Source organism: Rissa tridactyla, chromosome 1 (assembly GCF_028500815.1).
Source record: "Rissa tridactyla isolate bRisTri1 chromosome 1, bRisTri1.patW.cur.20221130, whole genome shotgun sequence".
In the NCBI taxonomy this organism is placed as follows: Eukaryota; Metazoa; Chordata; class Aves; order Charadriiformes; family Laridae; genus Rissa; species Rissa tridactyla.
The window spans coordinates 155,621,981-155,642,374 of record NC_071466.1 but is presented as its reverse complement, the minus strand read 5'-3'; the positions used below and the strand labels follow the sequence as shown (position 1 = coordinate 155,642,374).

The following is a 20,394-nucleotide window of genomic DNA, read 5'->3' as shown; positions in this document are numbered from 1 at the left end:
TGTTTCATGTGGAATTAGGCAGTGCAAAACAGATTTGCATTTCACTTACAGATGATGACAATCCAGAGAAACTCATAGCAAAACTTAAAGCACTTTCATGGCTGTTGCACTTGGTCCATTAAGATAAGTGGTTGTATGCAGTTGCTTATGTGGAGCTATTGTAATCGCATATAGTAATAAAACAAACACACACTACGGTCTCTCACTCTCCCCCCTCCAGCACCTCCGTCAAACTGAAATAAATTAGATTGATTTGAATGCTCAGCCTATCAGGGCATTTTATGCAATAGAGATTGGTCAACTGATATATTCAGAAAAAGCAGTGAGTGATTGCAATGTCTCAGAGGAACCTGTCCATGAATGTGGCCTTTTTCCATGGCAACCTCTACACTTTTCTTGTAACTAATCAGATTGAGCCTTGAGGGCTGGCTCCAAGCCTAATGTATTTAGCTCTGCTTCTTCAGGAAGTGTTCTGGATAGCTCTTTTCAGTTTCCTCCCTTGTTACACTTCGGTGGAGCAGGGGACATGCAATGTGCTTTATCCCTGTTGACATGCTGTTTGATCCCTCAGCTCTACAGGACTGTTTATTTGCGGGACGCACACCCCCCTCAATACACATACACAGAGTCTAACACGTTTCATTTCATACTCCCTTGATGGCTTGAGAATGGTGAAGATGAAGTGAGCTTTGGATATGCAGTCAGTGATTGACTTCTACAATTGAAGTTGCGCTCATGAACTTTAGGCTCTATTCCACATTGCAGAGAGACCTTCCTCCCTACCCATGCTCATCTGCTATGTCAGAAGTAGGAGCAGTTCAGTATGTTGAAGGACTTGCAGAGTCCTTGACCTCAGAAAGGCTCTTTTTCTGTTCTAAACTGGGGCTTTGGTTCTGGTCAATATTTGTCATAAGATCCATGTAAGAGCCGGTGCTCTGCAGCTGCTGCCCAGAGCCATCAGAGGTAGCCACATCAGAGAAAATTTGCAGCACAGGCACTGAGCCTTCAGGAGCCTCCTGGTTCTTAGCATGGGGTGTTGAGACTTTCTGTAAAGAGCTGTCAGCTCAGTGAGTGAGATGAGATTTACTTATGCAGTTAAATTAATCTTTTGATGAAGAGGTGGTGCTGACTGCGTTCTGGCCTTACCCACAACACAACAAATGGATGACACAGTAGCTGGGCGAACAACCAAACAAGACACACAAAGTAGCCCATTCTTACAAAATGGACCCTTATATTGTGAGACGTAGTGACTACAAAGAGAACAAAAGACATTGTTTCAAGTGGTTATTTGAGAAGAAGCAATTTGGAAGTGTTCACACTAGTGTGATGCTTTAGCCAGAAGGACTATCTTGATACTTCGATGTTTTCACTAGAGAATTTCTAAGCAAGGATAGGTGATTGGTACTACCACTGAATACAGTGTCAGAAGTGCTGCTTCTAAAATCTCTGGATGCCACAGGCTAGGAAAGCAGTTCCCAAGGAGGCACGAGAATGACCTGTATTCTGGGAAGCATGCCTTATACCAGTAGATTAAAGGAGCTCCATTTAGCTTATCGGAAAGAAGGTTAAGAGGCGATTTAATCACTGCCTATAAGTATTTACTCAAGGAGAAGATATCTGATAGTTGGGGGCTCTTTAATCTGACAGAGAAGTATAATAAGATTTAGCAGTTGGCAGTTGAAGTCTGAAAAGTTCAAGATAGTAAAAAAAAAACACCCCACATTTATTTTTACAGTGAGGATGATTAACCATTAGATGTGCATTACTGCTGGACTTTTAAAATTCTCGATCACTTATGGTCTAATAAAAATGAAACAGCTCTCTAAACAGGTTTTAGGACAACCACTTATTTTTTTGCTACAGGAATATTTGGGTAGAGATGTCTATTTCTCAGTACCTCTTTGTAACAATTGTAAGAATGTAAGTGTCTGTTTCATCTCATAATTTACTAGTGCTTTACTCCTGCTTCAAAGCATGGGTTAATATTTCATGGATTTTTTAATAATTCTTAGGGTCTGTTCTGCATTGGCAGAAATAAGTCTCCCAAATGGTACTAAGGGATCACAAGATGAAGTCTGAGAGGTGCTAAATTGACTGATTGTATTCTTGTTACTTCTTTACTCATGTTTCCATCTATTTTCACTCTACAGGAAAGGGAAAGAATTCAATATCAATGTTTGAAATCTGATAACAGATAATGGAACAGATGGGGGGCTCACACAGGAAAACTATATTTATGTTAATATTTTCACTGAGTGATGTGTGCAAAAAGCACTATAGTGCTAGCAGGGAATGTGAAAACACAATGGAGTCTACTTGTTTTATTAGGGTGTTCATATTTTTCCTTTTTATCCTTTCACAGAAGCAAATCCAGAGAAATTCAACAGCCGATTTAGAAATAAAATGTTTTATGCAGGGGTGAGTTGTGATTCGTCTTACAGAATGATGCTAACTTAGTTGTTTTAATATTTTCTTAAGTACCTTTCTCCTCACTTTCTCACATTAGGAGTTCATGCCAGTTCATTGTGCCTGTCGCAATTTAAAGCGCACATGTACTGTTTCTGACATGTCTCTGTTGGAAAGTGCCTGAAGCACTCTTGTTTTACAGTGCTTAGTGGGCGAGAGAAATGCTACTCCTTTGGACATAATACTGGTCATGTCTTGCTCCCCCTGCTTCTGGCTCATCAGCTTCTCAACACACTGCTCTGCTTCTTTCAGGGTTTGGGCAGCACATTGATATTGACTTTCCTAGTGAAATTCCCCAAGTATTAGCCTGTATCTTTGTTGCTTTGAGGAATACTCTTGGATGTAGGGAGTGGAGGGCAGAGATCAGCTATTTGGAGTAACTAATTTTCATATGTGAATATGTAAATAAAGTCACCCACTTCTGCATTCAGGAGGTATGTAGACAGTGCTTTATTCTAAAATGCGGTTATTCAGAGAGAAACACTAATTTGATAATGCGTGACACTCTAGATGATGACACCCACCATACCCATGTGCCTTAAACATGGAAACAAATATGTGAGCAAGAATTTGCATTTAAATCCTTGTGTGCCCAAGGATCTTCTTTGGTTAACCTCTCAAAAAGAGAAGCATCATGATTGAAAAAAGACAAACCTAAACAAACAAAAAAACCCTGCAACACCAAAACAAAACCAAACCATAGCTCCTGAGAGCAAGAAGAATAGGTTGACCAAAAGGATGGCATTAGCTCTGTGGTGGGATAAGAAAAGAGGGAAGAGATGAAGTGCTGATGACAATTCCTGCACTTATTTCTGTTGCAGGCAGCCTTTACAGACTTTCTGCAAAGAAGCTCAAGAGATTTATCCAAGCATGTTAAAGTTGTGGTAAGTATAAGAAATTGTGTCATAGTATTGTGGGAAGAGGGGCGGAATGGAGAGTGAGCGAGGTGAGAGTTTAATGGCTCTGTTACTTTTCAGTTTTGAGCATGACATTTGCAACACATTCCAAGGAAAGTCTTGGGAAAGTTGTTACAAAGCAGCAACACTTCCCTTGTCTGTGGCTCCATTCAGCAATTTCTCTGTGCTCTGTCACTTTGGCTTTGTAGTGTGATGGTACAGACCTGACTCCAAAGATCCAGGAGCTGAAGTTCCAGTGTATAGTGTTTTTAAACATACCCAGGTAAGCTCAAGACAGATGCTTGGAGTTATACAAGGAAAAAAAAAAAAAAAAGATGATACCTACAAGTTGTCCTAGATTGGGTGGATGTGCAGGAAGAGTGTTGCTGCTGTGCTGCCTTCTTGAGAGCTAGGTGCTTATAATACTGTTAATTAGCAATATGGAATGGGATCTGAGTTCAGGGTGCAGCTAAACTATCCTTTAAAAAGTTGAAAAACCTGATACAGAGACAGTAGAAAAGTGTGGGGCGGGAAAAAAAGGGCAGGAAAGCAGTAGTGTGTTGGGGGAAGGATCAGTATTTTTCCAGTAAAGGAACACCAAACCACCGAAAGAGGTGCTGTTTTTTTAACATTTTAGAAGGTGTCCCAAATAGACAACTTTTAAGAATACAGGTATATTTCTATCTCCTGCTCTCTAGCGCAGTAGTCTCCAAACTTTTTTTGATTGTGCAGCCTTATCAGCAAAAAAATTTATGAACACCACCCCAACATATGTATACTTATTTATAAATTATATACATGTATTACTGTACTAATATATTACATACATTATAAAACATACACAAAAATAGAAATTAAGGATGTGATAAAGATGAAACAAGCACTATTTTAATGTGGGTTTTTTCCTTATTTATTAAAAGTACAAACAATATTTTCTTCGCACACCCTAATTGTTTTGGCAGTTGTAAATTTTTATTGCACACTCTCTGTGGTGCATGCACCGTACTTTGGAGACCACTGCTTTAGACAACCTACTACTTTTCTCCACATGCGGTCCCAAGCGCTTGATCTTTTGAGTCCTGCGCTGCCCTCACTGCAAGCTTCTATTCGACATCACCTCTTCAAAGTTCCCCCTTCTATCACTCTTAGATCACTTTTACATCCATTCTTTAATGGTAGGAAAGATAGATGCCACAGATGCATCTGCTCCTGCTTCTTATTTCTTACTGCCTTCTCAAGCTATGAAATGATTTGCATTCCTTATGCTGCTAGAACTTCTGAGCGAGCAGGTAGAGAGGAAATGGAGCTCCAAGGATGGAGTTGCTGCTGCAGCCTCATGCCTGCCTTGCAGAGGGCCTAAGCAGCCTTCTGTCTCAACAGCTCATCTGCAGAAAGCAAAGCAAGTAGGGAGAACAAAGTGCTGCTGCTCTGTTACCTATTTCCTGGTGTTTCCCCACGCAAAGGAACCTGCTAAAAATTATGATGGATATGTTTACGGATGATGTACCAGCTTAGAAACAAGAACAAGATTTTCCCTTTTGTCCAGTCCTTGCCAGCGTAACTTTCAATGTTCCCTGAATTTGAATCCTGGAATGGATATCTGGATTACTTCTGGAGGAGAGCAGAACAGGCTAATAGTCAGACTACTAGTCAGGACCCATCAAGGCAAACTGCTTTCTCAAAGCTTGCTTTCCAAACCTCTTTCTGTAGGTATTGCGCTGGCACAATGCCCTGGGGAAACCCTGGAGATCACAGAGACTTTGAGCCTCAGCGCCATGATGATGGCTACATTGAAGTCATTGGGTTCACCATGGCTTCACTGGTGAGTATATTGCAGGTGCTACCAGACTCGGTGGATTCTGTGGGTGGCATTAGAGAGTGCAAAGTTGTCCTCATTACTGAAGAACCACCATGATTCCACATATTCAGTCCACTAAGGCCAAAACATGCTCTGCTATTAGGTTTTTAAATGAGAGGGGCAAATTGTTGTTTTCTAATAAAAGAAGTGCAATTTAATTTAAAAAAATGTACCATGTGCAAAATACAGTTAATTTGCAAGATTTTACTGTGGGAATGTTCTATGGTCAAAGCTGCTGGTTTTGTTAGCTTTTGTATACTTCAATCTATGGCATAAAAGTTCAAAATTTTTTTGGTAAAACTGGCTACTGGAAACAAATGTGAAATATTATATACAATTAAATGCCCATACAGTTACCATAGGCCCACTAAACATGTTGTGAAAATTTAGTGATAGCTGTGGAAAATTTCGTAATATTTCCGGCACAAATGTTATCTCTCTTCTTATGCGGGCTGGGGACAACAATTTGGCGGTGCACTTTCTGTCAAGGCTGTCCTTAAAGTGATCTAAAGCTGAGTGACTATAAAAGCAGTCTCACTGTAAATACCCTAGTGTCCTACTATCACAGCAGTTAAACACAGTGACAGTCTCTTCAGAGGATGACTAAATGCAGTCAGGGAGTTGGTAGTTATCCCCGTGCTAGTGTTAAGCTACTGAAGGCACTGCAGCTTGAATTTAGCGTGGCCAACAGAAGGCAGATATCAGGGCTTTCTGGCAAGTTTGTTTAGGTCACACTTAAGTCCATACTCTTAGGCCTTTGTTGCTGCTGTGTCTTGTGTGGACTAGGTTAAAGCTAACATGGATAAGCCTGTTTTCACTAAACTCATATGTTTGTTTGTTTGTTTGTTTGTTTTTTTGCGTGACCTGCCCTCAGCGCATCTCGCGTTCAGTGAATACTCATGATAATGGCATTTGCTTCTGCAAAGAGAAATTCAGACAAATCTAATCTTCAAAGTAAGCAAAAGGTTGCCTTGATCAGCAATCATTTATTTATAAATCTGGGTTAAGGATTCGTTTTTAATTTTTTTTTTGATGGATCTAGTGGATTAGGGAAATAATCTACAAGTAAGCAGAATTCAGTTTGTTAGTCTAGAAGATCTTGTGGAATGAACATATTTTACTTCACCCCTGAAGATTTTAGGGTATGTTTCTGAAAATGCTGTCAAAAGTCTATTTAGCATGTACCAACTGGCAGTTTTCAGCTGGAATCTTTTTTGGGTTTGCTGCTAACGTGTCTCCAGCCACTTGCAGTAGCTAGAGTGATCTCAAAGCTACCAACAACTTCAGTTGGGACGGAATTTTTGTAGTAGAGCCCTTTGAGCTGCTGTTTCTCTTTAAAGGAAGCCTAGCTCAGAACTGAGGGTCTACAAGTCTGTCTACATTGGCTGTGATGCTGAGGAACGTTGTAACCCCAGACTGTGTTGATGTAATCCTAACTTGCTCTATACATCTCCCACATGTGCTTGGTCATACCCAAGAAGGTCTGAGAGACCAAGGAAGAGAAGTGCTTTATAAGGAGTGTTGTTACGAGTATTGTCAACCATTTAATCATTTGATCCATAATATTAAACACACAGAGCGGGATTTAAGGTCTTGACTTCTATTTAGGCTGCTTTCTGTTAGTGCATTAATACAGGATCTTTTTCTGCATCTGATAGATGAGAGTTAATAGGCACACTGCAAATTAAAAAAAAAACATTTATGCCCAAACATGTCTGCTTAGAACTTGAAGGATCTGCTTATTGCCCTCCGTGTTTCATTTCTTTGAACAGAATTTTAAAATGTGATATTTAATTGTTTTTAAAGAAGGTCCTTCTGCTTGTCCTTTTCAGCCTGTCTAGTTGTCTCAAGGTTGAGTTGCTGTGTAAGCTTTCATAACAAGGATTTTAGATTTATCTAATTCACATTAAGAACCGTATTGTGTTCAGGAAGGGGAAATCATTTTTGTCTTGCAGACGTACCCAATTAGGGTTGTTGCTTTAAAGATCAAATAATTAGTATCATTACTGTTAGTGTAAAAACAAACCAGCCAAAACAAATTGAAAACTTTAAGAATAAGTACAGGTATTCATTTGTGCATCATGCAGCTTGACACATACCGAGGTGATGAGATGTGCAATTCATAAGGTTAGGTATCTGCTTGTTGCCCACCCCTTTTCCTTGTGAAATTTTAAGTTCTGCTTTTCAATTTTGGAGTGAAAATACATTTATTGTGACTTGTTAGAATGCCTTACACATGGAAGGCTGTGTAATGGATGCTGTCAGCAAAACTGCATTTCGGATTTAACTGCCTTAACTATCTGTTCTATGGTGTCTTTTCTTTGTCTTTCCTGTTTGTTTTGGGTTTGTTTTTTTGCTTGTGTTTGTTTGGGTTTGGTTTTGGTTTCTGCTTTTTTCCAGGCTGCTCTCCAGGTGGGTGGTCATGGAGAGAGGTTGCATCAGTGCCGTGAGGTGACACTTTTAACATACAAGTCTATTCCCATGCAAGTGGATGGCGAACCATGTCGATTGGCCCCCTCACTCATTCGAATCTCCTTAAGGAACCAAGCCAACATGGTGCAGAAGAGCAAGAGGAGAACATCCATGCCTTTACTGAATGAGTGAGTTGGATATGTGCACGTCCTAATGCCAGGAGGCCCGCTTGGGGCAGCATATTCAGTCACAGATTTTGCATGTACTGGACTTGCAGCACATTTACAAAAAAAAAAAAATAAAAATTCACACCTTCTGAACTCCCTTTCCACCATATTGTAAATACTTACCTGATTTTCTTTTACTCTTTTTATCTTATGGGTTGCCCTCTGTCTTGCTTTTTAGAGAGGTGTGGTATTTTTCAGTTATTTAGAGAGGTTTGCGCAGGCTCAGCAGTGTGCCTCTTGGCTTCTGACAGTTCTGCATATGTATGCCTTTTGCCTTTGAAGTTCTTTTGATTCCTTTTCTCAACTTTATCGATCTGCTTTTTAAGCTCCATTGGAGATCCTGTAACAAATGGCCATAATCAAGAATTACTTAGGACATCTCGTAGCCTCTGGTGTGGGAGCGTGCTGCCTGTGACTGTTTATGGAGAAGGAACTGGAGGCCCAGTAAGGGCTGTTTGCACTTTGTAGGGAATCCTGCTCCAGTATAAAAACCCAAATGAGAAATTAGTAGTCTAAAGACAAATAGAAAAAACCCTAAGATAACTGGAAACCAGGAACATGCAAAGAAGGAAAGACAAGACTAACCTTCCTTTTAATAATAAAACTTTTATTGTAAGCACTGCATCAATATTTTAAAACAAAACAAAAAGTATGGAATTTTGACCTGTGAAAATGCCCGTTCAATAAAATAATTTAGATTATTTTGTAGAACTGATTATTGTACTTCTCATATAGGAGGCCTTCATTGCTGCTAAAATGAGTGACATAGTAAGTGCCTTTGCTGTTTTACATCAAGTATTCTTAAAGTGAAGCAAACCAGCCTGTCCCTTCTACAAAGATACCGACCTAAAAGCCTAAAGTTATCAAGGATCCACATTTCATTCAAACATCCAATGTCCATGCACTGAGGATTTCATTTTTCTGGGGAGGTGGGTGGGGGATTTTGCTGTTGCAGCTGTAATGGTAAGGGAAGGTTTATGAAGAGATGTAATATCTTTCATTAGTCTAAACTCACATAACTGGAAAAAACAGACAAGGTTTCAGGCACACCTTTTCTCTTCAGATATCTTAAAGGTTGTCTGTGTCTTTCACCTGTATCATCTAGTGGAAGATATTGCTTCACTTCAAACTTTGAGTCCAGCCGTTTAGAGCTTCTTGTCATCCGCTGTTGTCAATCTGTTCGTGTAATCAAAGCCTCTCTGGTTACTTTCAACATCTTCCTGTTCAATTTAGCACTCTGTGTTCTCTTACTGAAACTAATGCTTTAAGCTTCAGTAGAAGCCCATATCTGTAATGTGCAATTCCTATTTGCCTGGAAAATACATAAGGTATACTCATCTCTCTTGAGCAGTGAAGAATAGCAGACTCTTGCCTGTAGGCAGCGATGCCTGATTTCATCCAACCACAACTTGATTGTTTGCGAAAGCTAGAATTGAGCAGCGAGCAATCCTGGGGCATCTTTTTCTACACTGAGGGAGGATAATGCAAATGTAAAATGGAAATTCCTGGTATTTTGATCTGATAATTAGCATGATTAGGCTTGGATTTTCAGATCTGAATTTAAACTGTGGTATAGAAATACAGTTTCATAATATATGCCAGTTGTCAAGAGGATCTTGTTTGTGGTTTAGCTTGATTTCAATGTGCTATGGTAGACTACATTGCTGACCATCCTTTGATTTGGCTGAGATATTTACAGACCTGTGTCTTGGGAAAATCAAAATGATCTGTCAGGGACTCTAGTCTCAGCCTCGTATCAGAAATGGTGTGTGTATATATTTATATCTACATGTATACTTGTATCTTTGTATGTGTATGTACTTTGCTCTCAATTATTGAAGGGGAATGAGAGAGAGGAACTGAATCTCCTGGAATGATAAAAAGTAAATGGTACGTTAAAGGTTAAGCTCTAGAAAGCATTTAGTATTGTAAGAAGTTCAATCAGTATGATGCTGATTTGCAGTATTTCACAAGAGAGAAAACTTTCAATTAAATATGTTTATCTACATTTCTTAACTTGATATCTGGAGTATATCTCCCTATACTATTGAAATATCACAGAAAGCCTTATATTCCATCAAACACAATAGATTGTTCTCTTATGTGACTGTCATCTGAATGTTAGATGTGTGAGATAAGTAAGTGGTTCTGGAGCTATCCCACTAATTGTTAGACAGCTGTTCTTCAGCTGCTTGCCAGGAAAGTGATTAAAAAAATTATGTGTCATCACAGTAACACAGAGTTGCTATTATTGTCGGTTTTGATGATATTGCTAGATAAGGAGAGCAGTAGGAATGCTCTTTGGAGTTTTAGCTAGTCCAGTGTCATAAGTAGAAAAAGACTCAATTTTAACAAGTCTTACACTGTGTTTCTGTTTTCTTACTCTGTTCTCCTTTGCTTTGGATGTTTTAAGGAGAGGGGGTTTAGAGAGGATAGTGAGTTTGTCATTTGCCTTATGGATGCGCTTGAGTGAGGGAATAATAGTATTTTAAAATTGAAGAGCTCATATGTAATAGCTGAGTGAGAAGAACAGAGATTTCATGCTTCTCACTTGGGAGCAGAAGCACTTTAGAAATATGATTCTTTACTGACTGTAAGAGTTGCCCATCTTTGTGATTGCAACTGTTCTCCTTCAAAACCTGTAGACGCTCTGAGAGGACGCTGGTATATGAGAAAAGGGGATCTGACCTTGTTTGACCTGTTTTTTCCCTCCATTTTCTCACTCTTGTTCTTCCAGCACCTTCTAATTGTACCAGAAACTGCCCCTTCTGGTTCTATACAGACCTTCAACTCTGAAATTCCTATATGTTGAGAGTCCTTGTTTTATTTGTTACTGAATAATTTACCTTTTTTCAAAGTGTGGGGAAAAATTCAGCAGCGCTTTTGACAGTGTAGAAGGTCCTAGTCTTTTATAGTCTTAGAAAAAAAACCAAACCAACAAAACAAAAAAAAAAACCCAAAAGGTCGGCCACGGAATCAAATGAAGGAATAAAAATCCAGTGTTTCTGCGGGGCTACTTAAACTGAAGGAGCCTCCCTTCCCTGTTGATAGCAGCAGCATGAAAAACTTCATCCAAGCTGCTAGAGAACAAGTAAATATAATGTGCTGCATTTTGTCACAGCTGGGCAAATTACTGGCAATTAATATTTTATTCGGTTATTTCATCTTTCACTGCTGAATTGCCTACAAACAAATTTCTCAGTATATGAATTGTGCTGAACTATTTATGGACTAGTTGCTGCAACTAGTGATCTTTCTCCTCACTATTCATCAAGCATTAATTTTTTAAATACTTGCTTTTGGAAAATTGAGCTGGCTTGATGTGACATACACATATGAGTTCTCTTGAGTAGGTGACAATGACATCTTTATGGTTTGTACTCTTCTGATAACTTTAAAATTTTGAGTTGAAGCATAGTGGAGGAAAGTTACTTGGTGAATACAGTTACAGTGCTTCTTATTTGTTTCTCATTTGTTCAAATGTAAAAGGCAGGCATAATCTCTTCCTCATCCTACAATGTATTGCTCTAGAATGGAGATAAGTAACAATCCAATAAAGTGTTTCAAGCCAGAAACAACTTCGTAGGTGCAAGGAATATACAGGATAGGGTGATGCTGTTCACCCTTGGGTATGGATTGAAACAAGGCAGATAGATAGTGGAACTGTGGGGGAAAAAAAGGTGGGTTTCTTTTCTTCTCATGTGTCTCTTCTCTTTGTATCAGCAAAAGCAAATTTTTGCTACAGCCACATCATCAGACTTCAGTTTTTCTGCAAAACAGTGAATTACATTCGTATTCCCCTTCCCTTAAAAGACTTGCTAGCTAAGTTCTCATTCCTATTCTCCACTATTGATCATGGTAACATGTAAAAGAGACAACATATAGCTTAGTTTTCTATGATCAAGCCAAGAATATGGTTCTTGTGAGATATAAACAAAATGTCTATGGAATAAGAAGAGAAGCTGTGGTTCAATTTTCCAGGAGTCACTTTATGATTAGAAACTACAGTTTAGTATGCTGCTCAGTACATCTCAGTTGATGATCACTCAAAACCTCAAAAGATGGTATTTTGCTTTCACAGGCTTTTAGTTTGGGTTGAGGAAGAATGTCCTGCATGATGGAAGAGAAAGAAGAGGGAAGAACTCATAGATAAAACATATTCCGTACCCTTTAGAGAAAGAAAGGGTCCATCTGAGTATAAACACTAAAAGAGAGTCAGTCTTGGGGGTCACTATATATAAAATGCATGTTTCCCTAAGGTACGTGAAAGAAGAATGGAGGCAGCAATTTGTCATTGTGGATACAAAATCTCCAGTAAGGGTATTTTTTTTTTTTTTCTTAAATGTTAACTAAAGTTGGCCAACCTTTGGAGACAATTCCATCCATTCAGATCTTGGCTTTGCATTTCTGGATCTGCTTCCAAAGTCTGCTGCCTTGAAACTTTTCAGTGTCTGTGGAACAAATCCTGGGGCTCCTCACCTTCCTTGTATAGTCATGTGCCTAGCTTGTCATTGGTCCTCCTCACTTATGTCTTTTAGAAAACTCCTGTGTGCCATGTAGCAGTGATTTTTCTCCATTCGCATGTCTTCTGTTGCTCTTGGCTTCCTAGTGTGAACTTGGAGCTCTGCATGTCTCTTCATTCAACTTTTATGTGACACATTCCTTTTGTTTCTGTTTAAATGTTGTATGTCTTTCTCTTTCTTTCTTCTCTTCCACACTCTCTCTCTCATCCCCTCTGCCTTTTTCCTTGTCTGTCCACATTGTGTGCTGCCTTTCTCCTGGCCACTCATTTCCTGCTGCCTTATAGTATCCATAAAGTGCAGTCTGCCGACCTGAGGAGAGTCTCGGCTCCCCCCGATTCCTTCACTGTGTGAGTATCTGGCTTTTATCTACTTTCAAAGTTCCATAGTCTCTTGCTGTTACCCTGTGTGTCATTCAGCCAGGAGACGGGGTAGTAAAATCCAGTGACAGATGGGAAGCGTGAGCTCAGGTGACAGCATGGCAGGCATAGGGCAGTGGCCTCACCAGCAAAGGCACACTTCCACAGTACCCAACTAAGGTGAACAGGGCATGTCTGGTGATGGTGACCAGGTTCAGTTAAGAGTCCAGGTCACCAGACAAATCCATAGCAACAGGCAGGTCTTGAAGTTAAGTGCCAGGCACCATCCCTGGAAACAGTTGAGATGAGAGCTTTCCATCCTTTGGTTTTGATCAAAAACATACTATGAACAAATTCAGCCATAAGCTGTGTGTCCAGATAGAGCTGATCTCTCAGCCATACCTCCAGATAGAGCTTATTGAAACAGGAAACTATTCCCCCAGAGGAGCGGTGCGACACTGGCTGCAGCTGCATTGAAGATTGAGCCAAACTCCCCTGCTCCTTGGCAATATATTGATTGTCAGCAACTCCACTGTACTAACTTTCTAGATACTAGCTAAATTATTCAAGAGCCTTAAGTCTTTTTTTAAAATGTGGTGAATTGGCACTTAAAAGTACTTGTACTGTTGTACCATTGTAAGTTGGTATCTTCTAATTCATCCTGTTTATGGAAACATGCCATATTATGTAAACCTTGGTGTGTCCACAATTAAAACAAACAAACAAAACCCCCTAAATTCTCAACCAAAAACCCAAAATGCATGTTAATATAATATGTCAACTCAGGCAGTGTTGTTTGTCTCCAGAAATGCTTTTTACTATTGAGTGAAAAAAGACATATTTTGCTTTGTGTCGACATCCCTTTTGTGTTCTTGCTTTGCCACTCTTATGATGGACATCTTTTCAAACACATTAGGACTATCAAAGAAACAAATTTGAAATATATGTTGGAAAATCACAAATTTCAGAGCTATAAATCCAGGTATTCAGAGCAGAAACTTGATTCCAAGAAAGATTCCTATTATATCATAGAAGAAAGCCAATGGTATATGCTAAAAAAACCCAATGCACCAACACTTTTCTGTTCTAAAGACTGAGCACGTGCAATAGATGGCATATAAAATGTTGAATAAAACAAGAGTTATTTGGGAAAACTGACTGAATAATTTTAAAAGCAAATTTCAGTTTTTAGAAAAGAGCCTGTGGGTCCTGGTGGACACGCAGTTGACTATGAGCCAGCAACGTACACTTGTGGCAAAGAAGGCTAATGGTATCCTGGGCTGCATTAGGAGCGTTGCCAGCGTGTCAAGTGAGGTGATCCTTAATTTCTAGTAAGCACTGGTGAGGCACCAGCTGGAGTGCTGTGTGCAGTTCTGGGCTCTCTGCTGTGAGAGAGATAAGGAACTATTGGGGAGAGTCCATTGAAGGGTGATGAAGGCTACTGAGGAGCATTCCTTCCATGAGGAAAGGCTGAGAGGGCTGGGTCTGTTTAGCGTGGGGAAGAGAAGGCTCAGGTGTGATTTCGTCAGTGTCTATAGGTATCTCAAGGAAGGGTCTAAAGAAGACTGAGCCAAGTTCTTTTCAGGGGTGCCCAGTGACAGGACAAGAGGCAATGGGCACTAACCGAAATACAGGAGTTCTCTCTGAAGATCAGGAAAAATGTTTTTACTGTACAGATGACTGAGCACTGGCACAGGTTGCCCAGAGAGGTTGTGGAGTCTTCATCCTTGGAGATATTCAACAGCTCCCTGGACATTGTCCTAGGTGGCCCCTGCTGGAGGAGGGGCTTGGACCAGATGACCTCCAGAGGTCTCTTCCAACCTCAATCATTCTGTGATTCTTTTTTTTTCAGAAAGCTGCAAGTTCCTCATTATTATTTTGCAAACAAGGAAAGATTTCCAATTCAGTGTGCTTTATTCCTGGATCATATTTGCTGTACTCTGCTAAGGAACAGAAAGTAATACAAGTAACTTGTCTCACTGATGCAGTATCTAAGCAAGCCTCTAGAAAAAAGGTTGAGATAAGCCTTATTGCTTACACAGAAAAATAAGTAAGCTGTGGGTCTGGGAGAATGGGTATTGCTTCCAAGTTGAGGGATGTCCCTTGGAAATGACCTCCAAGTTTTGATAGCTCATTTAAATGGCTCATTTGATATCAGCTGTCAGGATAAGGCAGGGAGAGAGAGGCTTGTGAGCCCCAAACTAATTTGTAAGTCAAAGATGTTCTGTATCTTAAAATCTGTAAAAATAGATTAAACATGCTGCTGCACTGTGGCTGCCAATTAATGCGTCTGGCAAATTAAAATAGGAACCCATGAGGTATTAGGGAAATTTGATTTGGAATGTGATTGCTTTGAGATTCTAATGTTCTTTTTTTTTTCTTTCTTTTTTTTTTTTTTGAACAACATAAAGAGCTTCACTTCCAGTTAGTGCTGAACAGCAGGGCAGATCCTGATGAGACCTGGTGATGGATACAGCCTGTCTTAAGATAAATTTCAGGTTTTCTGCAGCAGGGGAATTTGGGGCAGCCAAAAATTATCAGGCACATATGGTCTTTTTTGCAAAGAGAGTAGAAGTGTAGTGTGATCCATTTCAAATATTTATACAGGGTGCATAAGTAAACATAAGTGTTGTATTTTTAATTGAGGCTCTTTTAAAAGGAAGGTAAAGACTTGCATTTTTCAGCTGGATGTTCAGTTGAGATGAGAAGGATGCACGTGTGAGAGTACGTTTGCGTTGAGTGGTTGATGCAAAGGAGTTCTGAAAAAAAATAATTACCATTTGAAAAATAAAACATAATTGACTTACATAGCTCTTACCATCTTTTACAAGTGAAATGAGCACTGTGGATAAGCTGTGATTTATTTTTTTTATTACAAAATCTGCATAAATGAAAATACAAGCATCCCCTTATTAGTTTATACTCTTTTATAGGGTAATGATTGCAGCAAGGTATGCATATAAAAACTGTGAATAGCAAAGGAGTAATAGGAAAGAATTTTTTGCCTTTAGAGATCCAAATGCCAAACAGAATCATCTTTGTGGGTTAGGTTGAACATGGGTTTTTTTCTATAGGAGGATTGTCTAATAAAGAATAGTAGGAGACAAGGCACAAGGGAGAAAGTGTTAGTAAGCTATTCTCCAAATGCATAGTTAAGGATGGAAATGCTTATATATATATATCTATATATCTTTTTCTTCTTCTCCATTATGTGAATTGTAGGGAATTGAGTCTGTTTGTTAGTTTTTCCTGTTTAGCATGAGGGCTTCTATTTAGTGGGATCGTTACTATCAGAGAATCCACTGTGCTTGGAAGCGTAAAGTGCGAGAGAACTGCAGCTAGAGTGCTGAAGGAGAAAGAAAACAAAGACCAGGATTCTACCTGGCGCTTTGGTGCATGTTTAAGTGTATGTGTGGGTCTAGCCTTTCTACAGCAAAACACTCAAGCACTTGCTGAAGCAAGTGTAAGGTAAGAAGGTACAAAAGGGTTTAGTACAGTTGGGTTAACCTGACTTACCTGGGATAACGCTCAGCAAATGGAAGAAAAAAAATATGTGGTGGAGCTTATATTTTTAGGGGTATTTTTTAGGTGAAGAGCTTAGTAAGAGCTTTGCCTTAAAATAGCAGTGGACTTCTGTGAAGCACTGAAATTTGCCCATCAGAAGTGTCTGGATGATTCTGCTCTGTTGTGGCAGCTCTTATGTTTTAAGTAGATAAATGCTATGAAAAACACAGTTATTTTTAATGTATCATTTCCAAGCTCTTTCAATGAGATCTTAAAAGTAAGGTTAATTTCTTTTTCTCCTCTGGTTGCTGCTTTCCTCTTGCCAATTGTTCTAAACGCTGGAACATTTAATTAATTTTGCATGTTTATTTCCTCTCTAGGAGATAGGTAATTCATTAATCTGTCACTGCAAACATGCCCCAGAGGGGTGTGATTGTTTTTTTTCTAAAGTTTATTTTTTGCAAAGGAGGGGCAGTAGAAGATTTCCTTTTCTTTTTATGTTTACGGAATTGTATTAAGATCTGTATGTGCGTAGGCTGCTGTAGTGTTGTAGTGTACTGTTTATTATTATTATTGTTTCTTTTCTCTATGCGGACACGAAGCATAAGAAATTGTTCACAGGGTTCATAAATAATTGAGATAAGCATTAGGGCATGTATAATGTAAAAGTCTGTCCTCCCACTTGAATCAACCTGATGACCTGGCAGAAGAGCTGTCAGGTTGCTGGGCAGGAGTGCCCAGGGCAGGACCCAAGCTCACTCTGCCTGTTTTCTTTCCTGGGTGACTGGAACATGTTTCTTAGGAAAAGCAGCTGTGCTCCAAATGAGTTGGCTGGCATCTCTTTGCCAGTTGATGGATGATTAATAGGGGTGAGAGGAGGAAGTCACAGCTTCATCAAAAGCTGAGTGTGTTTTCTTGGTGAATGGAAGTAGATCAGGTTCTGCTGGTAGTCTCAGAATAGGTGTGTGTGGCTTTACTTCAGTGAAAGTCTACAGGTTTTAAGAATTTCCAGAAAGCATGTCCTGTTCTTTATAATAGGAATTATTCAATATCTAGGTGATCTTCTGTATTTGTGTGGAGAAGTCAAATGCTGTTTTTCTGATAGAAAGTAGTACAATTTCCCTGTACTGTTCAGCCATTTTTGCAGCTAAAACAGGAAAGAAAATAATCCTCTTACTGAAATTACATATCTTTTTGATGTGAGCGTAATAATTTTGAGAGGATCTCATAACATCTCTGTATAATCTTTCATAGTTTGTTCCGACTAAACAATGTGCATAGCTTTTCTACGAGGCTCGTTTGGATTGTTATTTAATAATGCTCCGAATGTGCACTTCTGGTCCATGCTAATCAAAAGTCCATCAGCTAAAATTCAATATGGTAAACTAGCCTATCTATGCTATTTAGGTTTGTTTTTAAATGAAACCATTATAGCTAATCAACATGAATGAACAGAATGTTTCAGTTGACCTGAATCTGTATTTATGGTCCCATGAGGCATATGACCTTTAGGATGTAATTCAGTGGATTGTTGTGTTTGGGGAATGAGGTTCTTAATTAGATTCTTTAGGAGGTAATGGAATTCATTCATCTGTACTTTAAATTACTTTTCATTGACTATGTAATACACCATTTTGAAGAATAATAGGAGTAAGAAATTTAAATATTTTATGTTAAATTGCAGTGCAGCAGTCCCCCCAAATTTATTTATCAATTGTCTACTGCTCTATCTGTAAAGCTTTTTTCCCTCTCCTTATAGTTGAGCAAGTTGTTTTATACAGTGTTTAGAAACATCCATTTCTATTAATGCTGTACTAATGCTTGCTTTCAGTGACATTCATCACCCTATTTATTAGCTTTTACATGGACATGCTTATGTACTTAAGCTTTGTGGTTTCTTAATACACTGAGTTTGTCTGAACAAGATAAACCATGCAATTCATATAATAATATGGATTATTATCAGTATCTGTGAAGACTACAGAAGTATTGATGGTAGAAGTGTTTTCCTCAGCTGCATTTAATAGAACTCTGTATGGAACTCATGAGTTCTGTGAATGAAGGAGTTAATTAGTTGAATGATGAGGACAATATTCCCTGGTGTCAATTGCCAGTCTGATAGCACAGAGAATGAATATTCACAAAGTGAATTTTAGAGCCAAAGCTATATCGAATAGGTAATAAAATTTAGTGGGACATTAATATAATGCCAGCCAACAACCATATTCTGACAGAGCAGAGTATTTGCAAAGAAATCATGAACAAAACTGTTCAATTTCTGTTACTGAATAAATGTTTTTTTTGTGTATGTGTGTGTATATATATGTATTTATAGCTGTGTGTAAGCACATACATATACATATGTGAGTTATGAATGTATTACCTGTGACTGAACTTAGCTAGATATATAAAACCTCTACCCTGTAGAAAGGACCTCTTAGCATTCATATTTCTGATAATAGTTTATTTTCTATAGAAGGTTGCTGTTTACAAGGTTTCATTTTTATAACTAAGTAAGCTAAACTGTTTCTCTCCAGTTGTTATGTTTAGCACACACAGCTTTCTTATGGAGTAGTTCCATGTCTATAAAAAGTGGGGTGAACAGGAGGAGAAACAGGAGAACAGGAAACTCTGACACTGGCCATCTGATTACCCTCCCACACTTGACCTGGAAAAGAACTATTTCTCCTTAGGTAACCCACTGCATTTAAGATGGTGTGCTTGTTTTTTCCATAGAAGCAAATTCAGAGATATGCGGTGCACTGATATACCAAAAAATTATACTTTTTACAAGAGTATCGGAAGTATCCTCTTAAATATTTTCTAGTTAAAAGGTGCTTTTGGAGAGTGTATGTGGCTCCTGGAGCAACAAAAATATTTTAGATTTGCTGTTGATTTTTAGATCTTTTTCCCCCTCCAGTAGAGAATATAGACAGTTATTAGAATTATTTGTAATAATAAATATTCAGACAAGCATCTGAGTATTTTCAGGCATTCCTTTTTCAGCTACAAGTAAAAAATCTTGGTGGGACTCTGGGGGGAAAAAAGCAACACAAAAAAAGCAACACAAAAAATATCACTGTACTGTTATTGAAACCCTAACTTTTACCCGAATGAAGGTGTAGCCTTGGGGAAGAATGGGTTGATGGCCTTGGGAATAAGGGATTGAAATTTTGGCTGAGGAGTTCTGTTGAATTCTTGCCTCTGTCAAAGATTAAGTGTGTAAACTTGGCTACATCCCTACTTCCTTTTCTTTTCCTTCATCTTTCTTATCTAAACCAGAAACCACAGAAAAAAATATCACTTCTGAAAACTCAAACATTATAGTTACATATAAGTACTAAACAGAAATATTGAAACAGTGGCTTTTAAAATCACTTCTGATTCAATGATGATTTTTCTGGATCAGACAAAAAATTATTTATTAACACTTACGGGTTTTTTTAGTGACCCCAGGCTTGCTTGAGTTGTTTCACCTCAACATCTGGAAATGGAAACAATTGCATGACTGGGACAAGCTCCTATGGAAGCTGGGGAGAGGATTACCTGCCCTGTTCCCAGTATGTCCCATAATAGAGCATGGCTTGTCTCCAGTTGCCTGTAGCAGGCACACTCCTGTCCTACCATGCGCCTAAGGAACATGAGAAGGCCAGTTTGTGGAGGGAGAGGAAGTGAAATTGTGAGTGGGAAGTATTAAAGATCTTGTAGCTGTAGTAAATTCCGCACAGACAGTGCAGAGTTACAAAAATACATAAAAAAAAATTAATCTCTTAACAGTGAAGAACACCAGTAGGTTGCTGGGGAAGCCAGACTAATGGGATGCAATGGATGTTTAAAACAAAAGTATCACTTAAATATCTGCTAATGAAGATCTAAGAGGACAAATCAAGGAGAAAAAGGAGTTGGTGATCTTCTATTAGGAGTTAAAATTACAGTTTACCTCAGGAAGATGAAAAGTTCCTGTGCTAAACTCTTTTCCCTCTAGTAACGAGAGCAGCACTGGGTCACAGAGTGGAAGGGAGGGTCTGAGCATCATACACAGAGGAGCTCTGTAGCAAGGAAGAAATGGAAAAGAACAAGAAGGGAGGTGGCCATGGTGGTCTTCTGGTTTGGTGGGCAAATATTCCCTGTGCTGGGCTGAGTAATTCT

At 38.9% G+C, this 20,394-nt stretch overlaps 1 protein-coding gene across 4 annotated transcripts in view; it reads left to right on the top strand.

The window, feature by feature from the left end:
• Positions 1 to 20,394, top strand: part of DGKI (diacylglycerol kinase iota) — a 110,631-nt gene that overhangs the window by 17,535 nt on the left and 72,702 nt on the right. For 3 of the 4 annotated variants that reach the window (XM_054211178.1, XM_054211163.1, XM_054211161.1), the window contains exons 9-13: positions 2,366 to 2,421; positions 3,291 to 3,353; positions 3,575 to 3,648; positions 5,076 to 5,187; positions 7,624 to 7,823. In XM_054211178.1, coding sequence (XP_054067153.1) covers positions 2,366 to 2,421; positions 3,291 to 3,353; positions 3,575 to 3,648; positions 5,076 to 5,187; positions 7,624 to 7,823 — 505 coding nt within the window. Of the gene's footprint in view, positions 1 to 2,365; positions 2,422 to 3,290; positions 3,354 to 3,574; positions 3,649 to 5,075; positions 5,188 to 7,623; positions 7,824 to 12,669; positions 12,733 to 20,394 lie in introns of all 4 variants that reach the window. The other variant, XM_054211169.1, reaches the window with a different exon arrangement.